This window comes from Aotus nancymaae, unplaced genomic scaffold (assembly GCF_030222135.1).
Source record: "Aotus nancymaae isolate 86718 unplaced genomic scaffold, 86718_ANA_hifiasm-v0.15.2.pri h1tg000058l, whole genome shotgun sequence".
Taxonomy (NCBI): Eukaryota; Metazoa; Chordata; class Mammalia; order Primates; family Aotidae; genus Aotus; species Aotus nancymaae.
This window is the reverse complement of record NW_026988472.1, coordinates 22668784-22683073: the sequence shown is the minus strand read 5'-3', so window position 1 is coordinate 22683073 and position 14290 is coordinate 22668784. Positions and strand designations below refer to the sequence as shown.

Genomic DNA, 14290 nt, shown 5'->3' with positions numbered 1-14290 from the left:
CCCCTATCCCCTACCCGCTGCCATCCCTCCCCTAGTCCCCCCACCCCCCAACAGGCCCCGGTGTGTGATATTCCCCTACCTGTGTCCATGTGTTCTCATTGTTCAACAGCCACTTATGAATGAGAACTTGCGATTCTTCACCAATTTTTATTTTTTGAGATAAATAATTAACCATTTCTCATTCCGTTCTATAATATACAGTCTTATAATACTCACATAGGGCTTCTAAATTGTTTTACAAATGAATGCCCAATTTCTATTTGTTAAGGGATAATAAAACATAATAAACGTTAAATGAGTGAGTTAGGGGAAAGAAAAATACGCTGAGTCTATAATGGACTGAAATGAGTGAGAATGGAAAATATGTACTTTTAATTTGTGAGAGTACAGATGGTCCTGGAGTTATAATGTTTCTACTTATGATTTTTCAACTTTATGATGGTGCAAAAACAATACACATTTAGGACAATCCTTGACTTATGATGGGGTTTTGGCTGTATAAACCCATTGTGTATTTATACAATATGATGTTAGAAGTGCATTGTCAACTTAAGATATTTTCAACTTACGACCAGTTTACAGGGACATAAGCCTCATTGCAAATTGAGGGGCATCTATACTTGATAGTATTTGAAATACTCATTAGATTTCCTTATTATTTAAGCCAAGCATATTGTGTGACATATGTAGGTTTATCCAAATATTGGCTTTATCTGACTGAATTGTTTTCTTAATTTCCTACTCAAATTGTTCATTGCTAGTATATAAAAATGTGACTGATTTTGCATGTTGATTTTGTTCATAAACATTTGCTGAATGCCCTAACAAATTTTTATGTTGCATCCTTAAGGTTTTCTGTATATAGCATGTCATATAAAAAGAAAAAAGTGTTTTTTTCTTTCTAATTTGGCTGTCTCTATTACTTTTTTTTCATAACTCCTTTGCCTAGAACACCCAGTACTATATTGGATAGAGGTGGAAAAAAAGGCATCCTTGTCCTGTTTCTGATCTTACAGGAAGAGCTTTCTGTCTTACTCCTTGCATATGATGTATGTGTGAGTTCATTGTACGTGGCCATTATCGTGTTTTGGATATTTCCTTCTATTCCTAGTTTATTGAATGTTTTTATCATAAAAGGGTATTGAATTCTGTCAAGTGCTTCCTTCCTTCCCTGTTTGTTCCCTCCCTCCCTCCCTCCCTCCCTCCCTCCCTTCCTTCCTTTCTTTCTTCCTTCCTTCCTTCCTTCTTTCCTTCCTTCCTTCCTTCTTTCCTTCCACAGGGGCTCACTGTCCTCAGGCTGGATTGCAGTGGCACCATCGTGACTCACTGCAACCGCCACCTCCCAGGCTCAAGTGATTCTCATGAGTAGCTGGGACTACAGGTGGCACCACACAAGGCTAGTTTTTTTACCTTTTATAGGAACGGGATTTCACCATGTTGCTCAGGCTGGTCATGAACTCCTGAGTTTAAGCTATCCACCCACCTTGTCCTCCCAAAATGCTGGGACTATAGGCATGAACTACCACACCTGGCCTGAATTTTGTCGAAAGTTTTCTATGCATGAAGTGAGATCCCTGTGTGTGTGTGTGTGTGTGTGTGTGTGTGTGTGTGTGTATGTGTTTTCCTACATTCTATTACTGTGGTATATTAAGTTGATTTATTTTTGTATGTTAAATGACCATTCATTCATTTATTCTGGAAAGGAATTTCATTCGATCATAGTGTATGATCCTTTTAATACGTTGCTGAATTCAGTATGCCAGTGTTTTGTTGAGGATTTCTGCATGAATGTTCATAAGAGGTACTGGACTTTAGTTTTCTAGTTTTCTTTTCTTCTAGTGTCTTTGTCTGGTTTTGGTATCAGGGCAATGCTAGCCTTCTACAATGAGTTAGTAAGCATTTTCTCCTCTTCAAAGTTTTGGAGGTGTTTGAGAAAGACTGATGTTAATCCCTCTTTAGATGTTTGGTAGAATTCAACAGTGAAAACATCTGGTCCTGAGCTTTACTTTTTTGGAAGGTTTTTTTTTATTACTGATTCAGTATCCTCACAGTTTTGTTATCTGTACAGATCTTCTGTTTATTCAAGGCACAGTTTTAGTAGATTGTGTGTTTCTAAGATGTTTTCTACTTAATCTAAAGTTATCCAATTTTTTTGGCGTACAATTGATAATCTCTTATAATCATTTTTATTTTGATAAAATTCATAGCATAAAAACCTATATATATCTTAATTCGTGTCACTAGTCATGCATGCAAAGATGGAAATCAAATCTCTGTTGTTCTGCATTTATGAATAATATTTCAACAGCATCTTTGTATATAACCTTTCACTGACTGTGCTAGTTTACCTGTGGGGATAACATTTAATATACAAGTTATTTAAAGGCTAAAAAACAAAAGTGATATGTGAAAGGGGATATGCACTTTCAAGTTTGTGGATGTTACAAAATAACTCTCCAAAAACCCGTTTTTACTCTCACTGCCAGTGGTTGAGATCAAGGCTGTCACTCAACTTTTTTTTAATATTGTACTTTAGGTTCTGGGGTACATGTGCGGATCATGCAGGATTGTTGCATAGGTACGCACTCAACATTTTTATGTAAGGTGAATGTTACCAAAGGTGTTAAGAATTGCCAATATGAAAGAATTTGTTTATTTTTGGAGAGAAGTATAGGTAATTTGAATCTATATTCTTATATTTTTAGTAAATTTTAGTATGTGTTATTTTAACTTTAAATATTAAACTACAACTTTTTCTCTCTACCTTTAATGCTTCCTAAAAATTTAAGTAGTATGACAATCTTGTGTTATTTACAGATTTTCTTAGGTCAGTGTCAGGTATGTTTTGAGTCATTTTTGGTAATTTATGTTGCACATTCCATCCAGATTTTAGAACTAAGCCTAGAATAATATTAGTACGTGTGTGTGTACATAAACATAAAAGATAAATATACAAATACATATCTACACACCCGTTAGAAAGAATTGTTTCTCAGATTTATGTGAAAGTTGAACAACCAGATTAATGTCCAAAAATAATTGAGAAGAAACAATAATACACCATGTGTAAAATCATTAAATTAAAAATAGGATGGTGATCTTGAATCCAGTACATGACTACACAAGGATGATAGCAGGCAGCGTAATCTAATGTCATCCTTTTCAAAGAAGTCTAGAATGTTGAGGGAGTTGGGAGGAGAAATCGTCTATAGGTAGCAATACAGAGAAAGAATACTTCCCAGAGTTCCATGACTGTGGGACAACAGGAGGACTGTAGTGAGAACCCTTCTGTGGCTTCTTTGGATACAATCTCTTATAGTATATTCTTAATCTGATTTAATTTGTTTTGCTACTGTAGAGAAATTATTTAAAATCATGGATATGTACAGTAAATTACTCACATTTAGTTTAATAATGGGACCTAATTAAACTCCAGAACTTCTGTACAGCAAAAGAAACAATCATTAGAGTGAACCAGCAACCAACAGAATGGGAAAAAATTTTTGTAATCTACCCATCCGACAAAGGGTCTACAGAATCTACAAAGAACTAAAACAGATTTACAAGAAAGAAACAAACAAACCCATCCAAAAGTGGGAGAAGGATATGAACAGATACTTTTCAAAAGAAGACATATATGAGGCCAACAAACATATGAAAAAATGCTCATCATCACTGATTATTAGAGAAATGCAAATCAGAACCACATGGAGATACCACCTCATACCAGTTAGAATGGCGATCATTAAAAAATCTGGAGACAACAGATGCTGGAAAGGATGTGGAGAAATAGGAACACTTTTACACTGCTGGTGGGAGTGTAAATTAGTTCAACTATTGTGGAAGACAGTATGGCACTTCCTCAAGGACCTAGAAATAGAAATTCTATTTGACCCAGCAATCCCATTACTGGGTATATATCCAAAGAATTGTAAATCATTCCATTATAAAGATACATGCACACGTATGTTCATTACAGCACTGTTTACAATAGCAAAGACCTGGAATCAACCCAAATGCCCATCGCCAATAGACTGGACAAGGAAAATGTGGCACATATACACCATGGAATACTATGCAGTCATAAAAAACGATGAGGAGTTCATGTCCTTTGTAGGGACATGGATGAATCTGGAAACCATCATTCTCAGCAACCTGACACAAGATCAGAAAATCAAACACCACATATTCTCACTCATAGGTGGGTGTTGAACGATGAGAACACATGGACACAGAGAGGGGAGCATCACACACTGGGGTCTGTTGGGTGGGGCCAAGGGATGGATAGCGGGATAGGGGGTAGGGAGGTTAGGGAGGGATAACATGGGGAGAAATGCCAGATGTAGGTGACAGGGGGATGGAGGCAGCAAACCACATTGACATGTGTGTACCTATGCAACAATCCTGCCTGATCTGCACACGTACCCCAGAACCTAAAGTACAATTAAAAAATAGAAATAGCAGTTATATTCCATGTAAACATAAAAATGATCCAGAAATGGAAAAATGAAGCTGATAGTGAATATAAGATGTCACATAGGCTTGTCAAGTCTTTATCCTCTGTCTTTTAAAGTGGGAAAAAAAAAACCCAGCAAGTGTTCTATTGATGATGAGTAAATGTTATGTCTTACAAGTATTCAAAGCCCATAAAAGGCATGATCTGTGCCTGGAGGAATTTATGGCTTGTTGCTGTGGATTGCTATCACTGCATTGGACACTGGGGGCATACATGTACCTGAGGACAATGCATTTTTAAAAAGAAGTGGATTTCAAACATTTTTCTTTAAGATCTAGAATAAAAAAATAATTACTGATTTTACATTGTGACTCAAGAAACACAAACATATACATATTCTCTATTATATGTACAGCTAGAAATAGAACTGAAACAAAAATTGTATGAAAGAATAGTTTCTTCATTACATAGAATGTGTTTTCAGTTTAATGTCTATGCGTCCAATATACTAGAAACAAGTGACTATTTCAATTTCAATTAATTGAAACCAAATAATATTACATTAGCTATATGAAGCTAGTGACTCCCATATTGGATAACACAAATATAGAAAATTACCATCATTGCAGAAGGTTTGATTGGACAGCCCTAGCTCTATTCTATTCTACTGTAAAAATAATTCCATGAATCACTGTTGAGTTGAAAACTGAGGTCTCAATATCGAAAGAGAGTCAGTTTGGGAAATGTATGTTTAAATAGCTTCATACAATGAATTACTGAGATTGTTTCAGGCCAGTGGATTAACTATAATAAAAATATTTGTGTGGGTGCAACATGCAGGTGCTGAAAATGGTTTGTCTATAACAACACCATACAATACAAATAAAACATAACCATTTATGTAGTTTTAAATATTGCAATCATATAAAAAAAGAAATGAATTTACAAATATTTTTGTATATCCAAATGTATAATTTCAAAACAAAGTTAATATAAAATATGAAAAAAAGAAACATGAAATGAATGTAAAAATAGTTCTGTATATACAAATGTATAATTTTAAAACATAATTATATAAAATTGTTAGTAGTACATTTTGCATTCTGTTTTACACAGTCTGTGGAATATAGTGTATATTTCACATAGCACATCTTAATTAGGATTACCAATATTTTAATTTCTCAGTAGTCACATGTGACTAATGGCTATCATACTGGATAGGACACATCTAAAGTTACAACTTTCAGGACTTTTGATCACTATCTAACTCCCTGTAAAAATATGAAACACATGAAATATCTGTATTGCTCATCAACACACAAAACACCTGTATTTCTCACCTCCCCCAAAAAACAAGTTAAAATATTATTTGTTTTCCAAATTAGCCATTTTTTTCTTTTAGATATCTGTCCTCTTCAAGAGTAGTATGACCAATAGTATCTTACTCTTTGGGACCATCTCCAACCAGGAATAATAAGAACATTAAATAAAGATGTCATTTGTTGAGTATTAGCTCTGTGCTTTTGGCTAATTGCTTTACATATGTGTTTTATTTCAAGTGGGTTTTACATGCACACATCAGTATATCTTATTTCAAGATGATTTTACTTCAAACTCTCTCTCTAAGGAGACCACACTCCAAAAAAAAATAGAATTTATTTAAAAAAAAACAGGAAGAGTTCACTACTCTCAAGTGAAAACTAAGAAAATATTGATGTTTAAGTTCTACTTGTCTTTACAATTAATGAGTCTACTTGTCTGTGCAATTAATGAAGTATGGATACTACCATATTTCAACTACATAGTAGTTGTAGGCATTGCTGTAAGCTATTTGATTATGATGCATGGCTAGAAACACAGTTTTATGTGCAAAATTTTCTTTATGTCAAGTCGGTATTTAGACATCAGGACTAATTTCTGAATCACTTCCATAAGAATATAAACTTTAATTTAAAAATTAATACCAACTTGTATAGGTCAATTTTAGTATAACAGAAATTCCAGACAGAGAATGACTGTTTTTGACACTAATAAGTGTTGGTTTTTTTGTTTTGTTTTGTTTTTGAGATGGAGTCTTGCTCTGTCACCCAGGCTGGAGTGCAATGGTGTGGTCTCGGCTCACTGCAACCTCCGCCAGCCAGGTTCAGGTGATTCTCCTGCCTCAGCCTCCTGAGTAGCTGGGATTACAGATGTGCACCACCACACCTGGCTAATTTTTGTATTTTTAGTAGAGACGGGGTTTCATCATGTTGGCCGGGCTGGTCTCGAATTCCTGACCTCAAGCAATCCGTCTGCCTCAGCCTCCCAAAGTGCTGGGATTACAGGCATCAGCCATCACGCCTGGCCTCACTAATAACTTTTGTAATGAAATGTTTAACATTTTATATATTAAATATTTTCAAGAAAGTTCATGCTTGGGATAGTGGGATGTTATGTAAAATAAAATAAATATTTTAATGGGGTAATAAATAGAGCATTAAAATGACTTAGGAAGAAAATAAGAACAGTTATCCAAGGCCAATAAGTATTCTCAAAGTTGATGTATTTATATTATTTTCCACTTTTTAAAATTATCTCAGAAAAGCTGTTGAAAAATTACCATTTTAATGGAGATTTTGAAGACATTTCCTTAAATCCTTTCCTTGAGCTTTTCCTTAAAATGTTCTGTATATGTATCAGGCTTAATTCTAATACTGATATCTAGAATTAATTTTTGCTTTATGTTTATATGTTTTAAGCTAGAGTAACTTTAATATCTGAAGCTTACCTTTTGTTTTATAAAACTAATCCCTAATGAATCCGGCATCTTGGATTTATGTGTTGTAGGTACAATTACATTTTCTTTTATAAGAAAGAAATGTGATGATTGTGAGGAAGACACAGATCAAGATCAAGCAACCTCCTTTCTTGATTCAATAACAGAACAATCTAGCACTTTTGATTCTGGAGACCCAGGTAAGTTTATTACGACACAGTTTCATTATCAATTTGGATAAATCCAAATCATCATTCACTTTTGAATGAAATAGTTTACATGCATAATATATATCCAAATTTGTGTTGTATATGCCTGTCAGGATTTTGTTATTTCAGTATTAACTATATGTAGCATACATTCTGGAGTTCCACTGCTATTAATGTCAATAGTCAAAATACTTCAGCTAGAAGGGTGCCAACTCTTCCATAATTGAAAATCTTTACATATTTTTCTGTCTTTAGACAAAAGCATACAGAAAATTTCTAATAAAATGTCAATGAGCATATTGTTTTAAGAATGTAATATGTGTTGCTTACTTTAATATAAGAGATACTAGCAATCTTCCTCATATGCCAAAGAAACTAAACACTGTTGTTTTTTTCCCTGTATTATAAAGCTTTATTTGAATGTTGTTAAACATCATGTCTTTTTAGTACAAGTTCCAAGGGAAATAAGGTGACAATGAGTTGGAATACTTGGGGCAGGTTTCCTGGAAATGGGTGAATGAGTTTTTCTTTTATGGGTGAGTAGCAGGGACATAAGGCCTTAGTAGAGAGACATGGGTCAACAGGGGCAAACTTGGGGAGACATTTTAAATCTTATACAAAAGAATAAATGTTTATTGAATAAAGTTGTATTAGATAGCATTCGTCTCAGAAACAGAAATGATAGGGTGTGTGTGTGTGTGTGTGTGTGTGTGTGTGTGTGTGTGTCTGTGTGTGTCTGTGTGTCTCTGTGTCTGTATGTATTGAGAGAGAGAAAGATTTTAAGGAACTGACACCATTGCGGGAACTGGTAAATCAGAAATCCGTAAGGCAAGCCAGCAGACTAAAAATTCAATATCAATGTTGCAGCCTTGAGTCCAAATTCCTAGGATAGGACAGGCAGGCTGGAAACTCAGGCAGCATTTCTATGTTGCAGTCTTGAGGAATAATTGCTCTCTTTGGGGGAACATCAGTGGTTGCGCCTAAGCCCTTCAGCTCATTGGAGGAGGCCTACTCTGTGGAGGATAATCTGCTTTACTCAAATTATACTAACATAAATGTCAATCACGTTTCTGAAATCGGTTCACAAGAACATCTAGAAACACTATAGCCCAGCAAAGTTGACACATGAAATTAAGCATCACAGAATCCATGGATTAAAGAGTGGTATTTAGGCAATATTCAAAATGAATTGGAAAGAGAAGAGAAGTTGGGCCGGTTAGACTACTGCAATAGCAAACTGAGTTTGAAGTGAAGACAACCAGGTCTTTTATGGTGGTGATGGAAATACAGAAATACCACTAAAGATGGGAAATATTTTAGAGACTAGCATTGGATGACTATCCTTTTAGAAGATAAAGAGAAAGGGTATTGATTCCATAAAATAATAATAGTTTGTTTGTATTTTGGTCAATAGAAAAAAGTAAGACAAATTCAGAAGGAAAGAAAAAAGTTTGGGAGATTTTAACACTTAGCAAAGTTTTGTACTTCCTGATGTTGATGTGACATCAAGACATTTACATACCAATATCCAGTTGCCAGTTGAATCTATGTAGCTGAGACTAGGAGAAAAACGATGTTGACATGAGTCATAACGGTTTAGGGTCTCTTTCAGTGAAATCATGCAGGTGAGGCAAAGGAATAGATAATTGCTGTAGATGTGTTATGCTAAAATTTAAATCCTCATTAATATTTAGGGCAGAAGAACCATGAAGGAAGACCTTCATGAGGGTTAAAGTGTTCAGAAGACTTTGAAAAAAATCAGAATAGTATCGTTTTATGTTAGAAGGCTAAAAAACACCGATATCTAATAAACATACTAACCTACATATTATAGCAGGTTTAAAGATAGATTAAAAGCTAGGAGAAGTATATCTGACAATATTAAAGGTATCCCTAATTCTTCAAACAGGCCTTTTCATATCCTTACTCTCTGACAGAAATAATAACATGGATCCATTTTTAAGGACTTCTCTGCAGTATATTTATTTTCAATTAGTGAAATCTTCTAGCCTTCCTCTCATCAAAGAAATGTAAACACCTCAATCAGAATGTTTTAACCTTCTGAATAGGGAAATATGAAAAATAACAGTAACACTCACTTTTAATGAGAATCAGATAAAAAGAGGCAATCTCATGCATTACAACAGAAATTTAAATTGATAAAAACTTTTTGAAGAGAACATTTAGAGTACATTTAAACTTTTAAGAATATTTTATCTCTTTCAATCCAATGATTCAGTCTAAGGAATTTGTTAGAATAATCAAAGATATACAAAAAATATGATATTTAAGGATGTTTCTATTGAATACTTGAAACTAAAATTTTAATAGTGTATATTTTCTGAATAATATAAATCTGTATATTTATATGTATATATGAATGTATCAATTATGTATATTGTATACAGCCCAGTATATTTATGTATATATGTCTATATATCTGTGTCTTTCTTGATATTTTAAGTCTGGAATGTTCTACAAATATATTAAGTAGCTGTCATTTGGTCATGAAATTATGGAGAACTTTCATCTTCATACTATTTAGGAATTTCAAAAATCACTAGAGTGAATGCTATTGATTTTATAATTAGAAAAATATTTTAATTTGTTTAAGGTTCAGAGTTAAACAAATAATCATTATCATTTTGTTGTTGTTTTCATCAATAAATCATTCACCAATCCCATTATAATCAATAAATTCATACTCTTTGTACATGTTTAGCACTGTAGGAACTACATCAGCTACCTCACAACACTGCCACATGTGATAGTCACAGTAATTATAAATGAAAGGTGTTACTGTCCCTGTTATGGTTAATTTTGTGTGTCAACTTAGCTGGGCCACAGGGCCCAGATATTTGGTCAACTTCATTTTTAATGTTTCTGAGAAGGTGTTTTTTGGATGAGATTAACATTTGAATCAGAATAAAGCAGATTACCCTCCATAATGTGGTTGAGCTTCATCTAATTAGTTGAAAAACTTAGTAAAATAAAATCTGATCTACCCCAATATCCTTCAGATTTTGGATTTACCAAGACTCCACAGTCATGTGAGCCAATTCCTTAAAATCTCTCTCTTTCTCTCTCTTCTCTACACATCCTGCTATTTTCATCCCTCCGGAAAGCTGTGACTAATGAAGTCCCCATTCCACAAATTGGCAGACTCTTGAGATTCTTTACCAAAAATCACAAGCTAATGGTGGTCACATTGGGATTGAACCCTGGTCTTATAACCCTCAGTCATTCCACTGATCTTTGCACTAACCCATAGTCATAAAGCAATCTCCTCAGTCATAGCTACTGTTTCCAGAATTATCTTCTCTGTGAGTTCAGTGTGGGTTAAAACACTGGAAAGACCCAGATAAAATATGCATAAGCTACCTAGAAGGGAAAACACTTTTCATTTTAAGAACTTTGATTTATTTTGGGAGAAGTCACATTTAAGTGTCATAGAAGCACTTAAAGTGCTTTTATAAAATTGAAGGAGCAAATGTGAGCAGAGGCTTCCTTAATAATCTCACATAAGTATAAATTTGGTAACCTTATTTTCTGCACATTTCTGCTTTTAAGGGAATGAACTGATGTCTGAAAAACAAACAAGTACAGGAGTCAGTTCAAAATGTGAAAATAAATTTGCCCTCAAGAACTCCTCATAGTTATTCGGAGTAAAAACTCAACTGGGTCTTACTCATTGTAGTTATCTTTTCTCTTTCGCCTTCTTACTAGCTGTTTACTTTAAATATATGAATTGTTCTCAAATCCACCAATTTTGTAAGTATTTTTGATACCTAAAGTGTTAGGTAACAAAATGTTGAAACAGGATGCAAAGTAGTACCATACAATATGGTACAGAACAGTGCAGTACAGTAAAATACAATGTCATGCAATCCAATCCAATACAAAGCTATGAATGTCATACAGTGACCTACAACACAATACTATGCTATTCAATATCATACAGTGTCATACAATACAGTACAATGCAATGCAAAACATATACTCATGAAAAACGTTTTTAGTAGAGAAAAACACTGAGAGTGCCACTAGTTTGGGCTCCTTATTTCATAGATGAGAAAACTGAGGCCCAAAGAAGTTAGCGATTTATCTAAATAAGTTAATCTAGCATAACAATTCTTGAAATCTTTTAAATATGACAATACTGATATGAATATGTATACAATTTACTGAAATTGGAGGACAATCTTAAACCATGACCTAGTTCAACACTGGAAAACAAAAGAATATCAAAGTGGGAAGCTGAACAGAGAAGAAAAAACAAACAAAAAACCCCTGAATTTGGTGGACGTAAAACACCTTTTTCTGAAGGGCTTTTGTGGTTGATAGGGGTTCCAGTTTTAGGGTGAGGGAGTATGGTTTTGGATATCATCAGGGGCAGAATTCCCTGCTTTTTAAAATATCAGGGAAGCAAGATATAAAAATAATTATCTCATGACTTAGTCTATGCCCCTTTCAGACTTTCCTTGGGCTAAATTCTTAGGATCCTTTTCCACATATTCAGAAACATTCAATCTCATTTTCCTGACTTTCTCCTTTTACTAGATCCTTATGGTCCTGGAAATGTAACATTGTGAATTGTAATGACTTATTTAGATATTTCTATGTATAAATACATGAACAGTTTGTCAATAAGAAAAAAATATTATTTCTTTTTGAAACATTAATCATTAACTTAAAACATTCTGAAATTCATTTTAGGGAAGAACTTAATGAGTTACTGGCAAAGGTATAGGACCAGGAGCTTGTATAGGATACTCTCTTGGCCATGCAAGGATGGAGCTTCTCTCATTCCTCACTAACCGTGATAAAAACAGCTTCTCACTCTTTCTTCAGCTGTCTTGACAAAAAATCCATTTTAAAAAAAGGGTCGAAAATGATGTCTGTTCATGATTCTCAAATTTGTATGTTAAGTATGGTATTCTGAAGTCTATATTAAAAAATGGTGTTTTGTTCTGTTTTTCAGATGATAAATTTAGCAATTTAAGAATCTACTATAATCTTGAGATCCACAGCACTCCTGGACCACCCATAGACATTATGGAAATGGCATGTAGGGCTTTGGTAAGTGCCCATTACATGTTCATAGACTGTCATTTTGTAAGCAGTTAGACCTTTTGTTGTACAGTAAATTATTTACTATCCCTAAAACCATCCATATCAGATGACAGTATTAAGGTAAATTAATCATAGCAATTTTCTTTTAAAATCTAGTACTGTGGACTTTAAATGCCTTTGGAAAACGTCTTTAATTATGTGTTATCTTATAGTGACTGCGTGAATTAGCATACTATCTGTCTGTTTCAAGAGTTACTAGAGCAAACTTAACTTTAGCCTACATGCTTGTTCACAAATAGATGATAAAAACAGGATTATGTTACTAGACTCTTTCAGCATGGTTTCTTCCTGGTTTCTACAGCAGACCTTTCACTTGGAAACATATTTGAAGCAATTGGCATACATTTGGGGTTTCCATTAATACTTGGAATAGATTTGTCTGATGTAATTACTAAAATGTTACTAAATTTGTGTCCAAAATTATTTAATAAAGTTAAATATTAAGAGTCCTGTTTTACATAAAATATGTGGACAATATTGCTATTAATAATGTTTTAATTAAATTTAACTTCCTCATTGTTAATATTCAAATATTTAAATTGATAATAAAAGTTATTTTTATTTTTAAATATGTGGATAGATTTCTTTATAGAATTGATTACTTAGAATCTTGAACTTTGGCTCCAATAAATAGAAAGTTAAAAAAAAAGATTTAAAATATTTTAAGTTTACAAATTGATTACTTGCCCACCTGATTTCTGGGTAAATCTCCATTTAGGCATAGATGATGAATGATTAAAATTTTGAAATGTGCTCAAGCATAGTTTGCAAAAGTATTATCTCCTAAGTGGAAAATTATTTAATATGACAGCAGGATTATTTCACTCAATGAAAGTGTCTTACTTCTGTGAACTGTGCAGTATAAAATCTTTCTTAAAGGTTATTTTTAAATATACATTAAAATATGTCCCTTTATCAGGACATAGAGAAAAAAAATAGGCTTTGAAAAAACAGTGTATGATGTAGCGCCTCAGAAAATGGGAAATTGGCTTTCTTATGAACTATATGCTTAAAATAGGAATAGACATGACAAAATATGCAAAACAAACAGAAATAAATACAATTTTAAAATAAATGATAGATGACCAATTGTTTATTCTTCTCATTAAATGGTGTATCAAGTGCCATTTTTCTGCAAGAGCTATTAGTCGTTCAAGAAAATAATGAAAGAAATTGAGATTTTTATAGCTTTCCAACTTAAACGGTGAAGACTGTCACATAGGCTGAGAAACACACACCATCAGAGTTTTTAATGTGCATATGTAAGAAGATTGAGCAAAAAGCAAAAACAAAAAACAAAACAAAAATGAAAAACCACTGCTTTTCTCTGAGAAATTTCAAATAGGTTTTCATTTATGAAATTGAAATTTGCATATATCCTTTCAGGAATATATTATTTTCATAAGTAATATACTTTTGAATAATGGCCCTTGTTCATTTTTCATAAAGCATTTGCCCCTCCCCATGTATATTATAATGTAATCCTAATTCAGTTTGTACTGATTTCCTATAAGTTTTAAAGTTTTTAAAATATATATATATATATATATATTATATATATATATAATATATATATATAATTGCACTTTAGGTTCTGGGGTACATGTGAAGAACATGCAGGATTGTTGCATAGGTACATACATGGCAATGTGATTTGCTGCCTCCATCCCCCTGTCACCTATATCTGGCATTTCTCCCCATGTTATCCCTCCCCAACCTCCCTACCCCCACTGTCCC

The 14290-nt window shown here is 33.5% G+C and overlaps 1 protein-coding gene across 1 annotated transcript in view; it reads left to right on the top strand.

Annotated features, from left to right (window-relative positions):
- The window catches only part of CFAP47 (cilia and flagella associated protein 47), a 442460-nt gene that overhangs the window by 338942 nt on the left and 89228 nt on the right, over positions 1 to 14290 (top strand). The window contains 2 exon segments of the mRNA XM_021669675.2: positions 7283 to 7411; positions 12402 to 12499. Of these exon segments, the coding sequence (XP_021525350.2) occupies positions 7283 to 7411; positions 12402 to 12499 (227 nt within the window).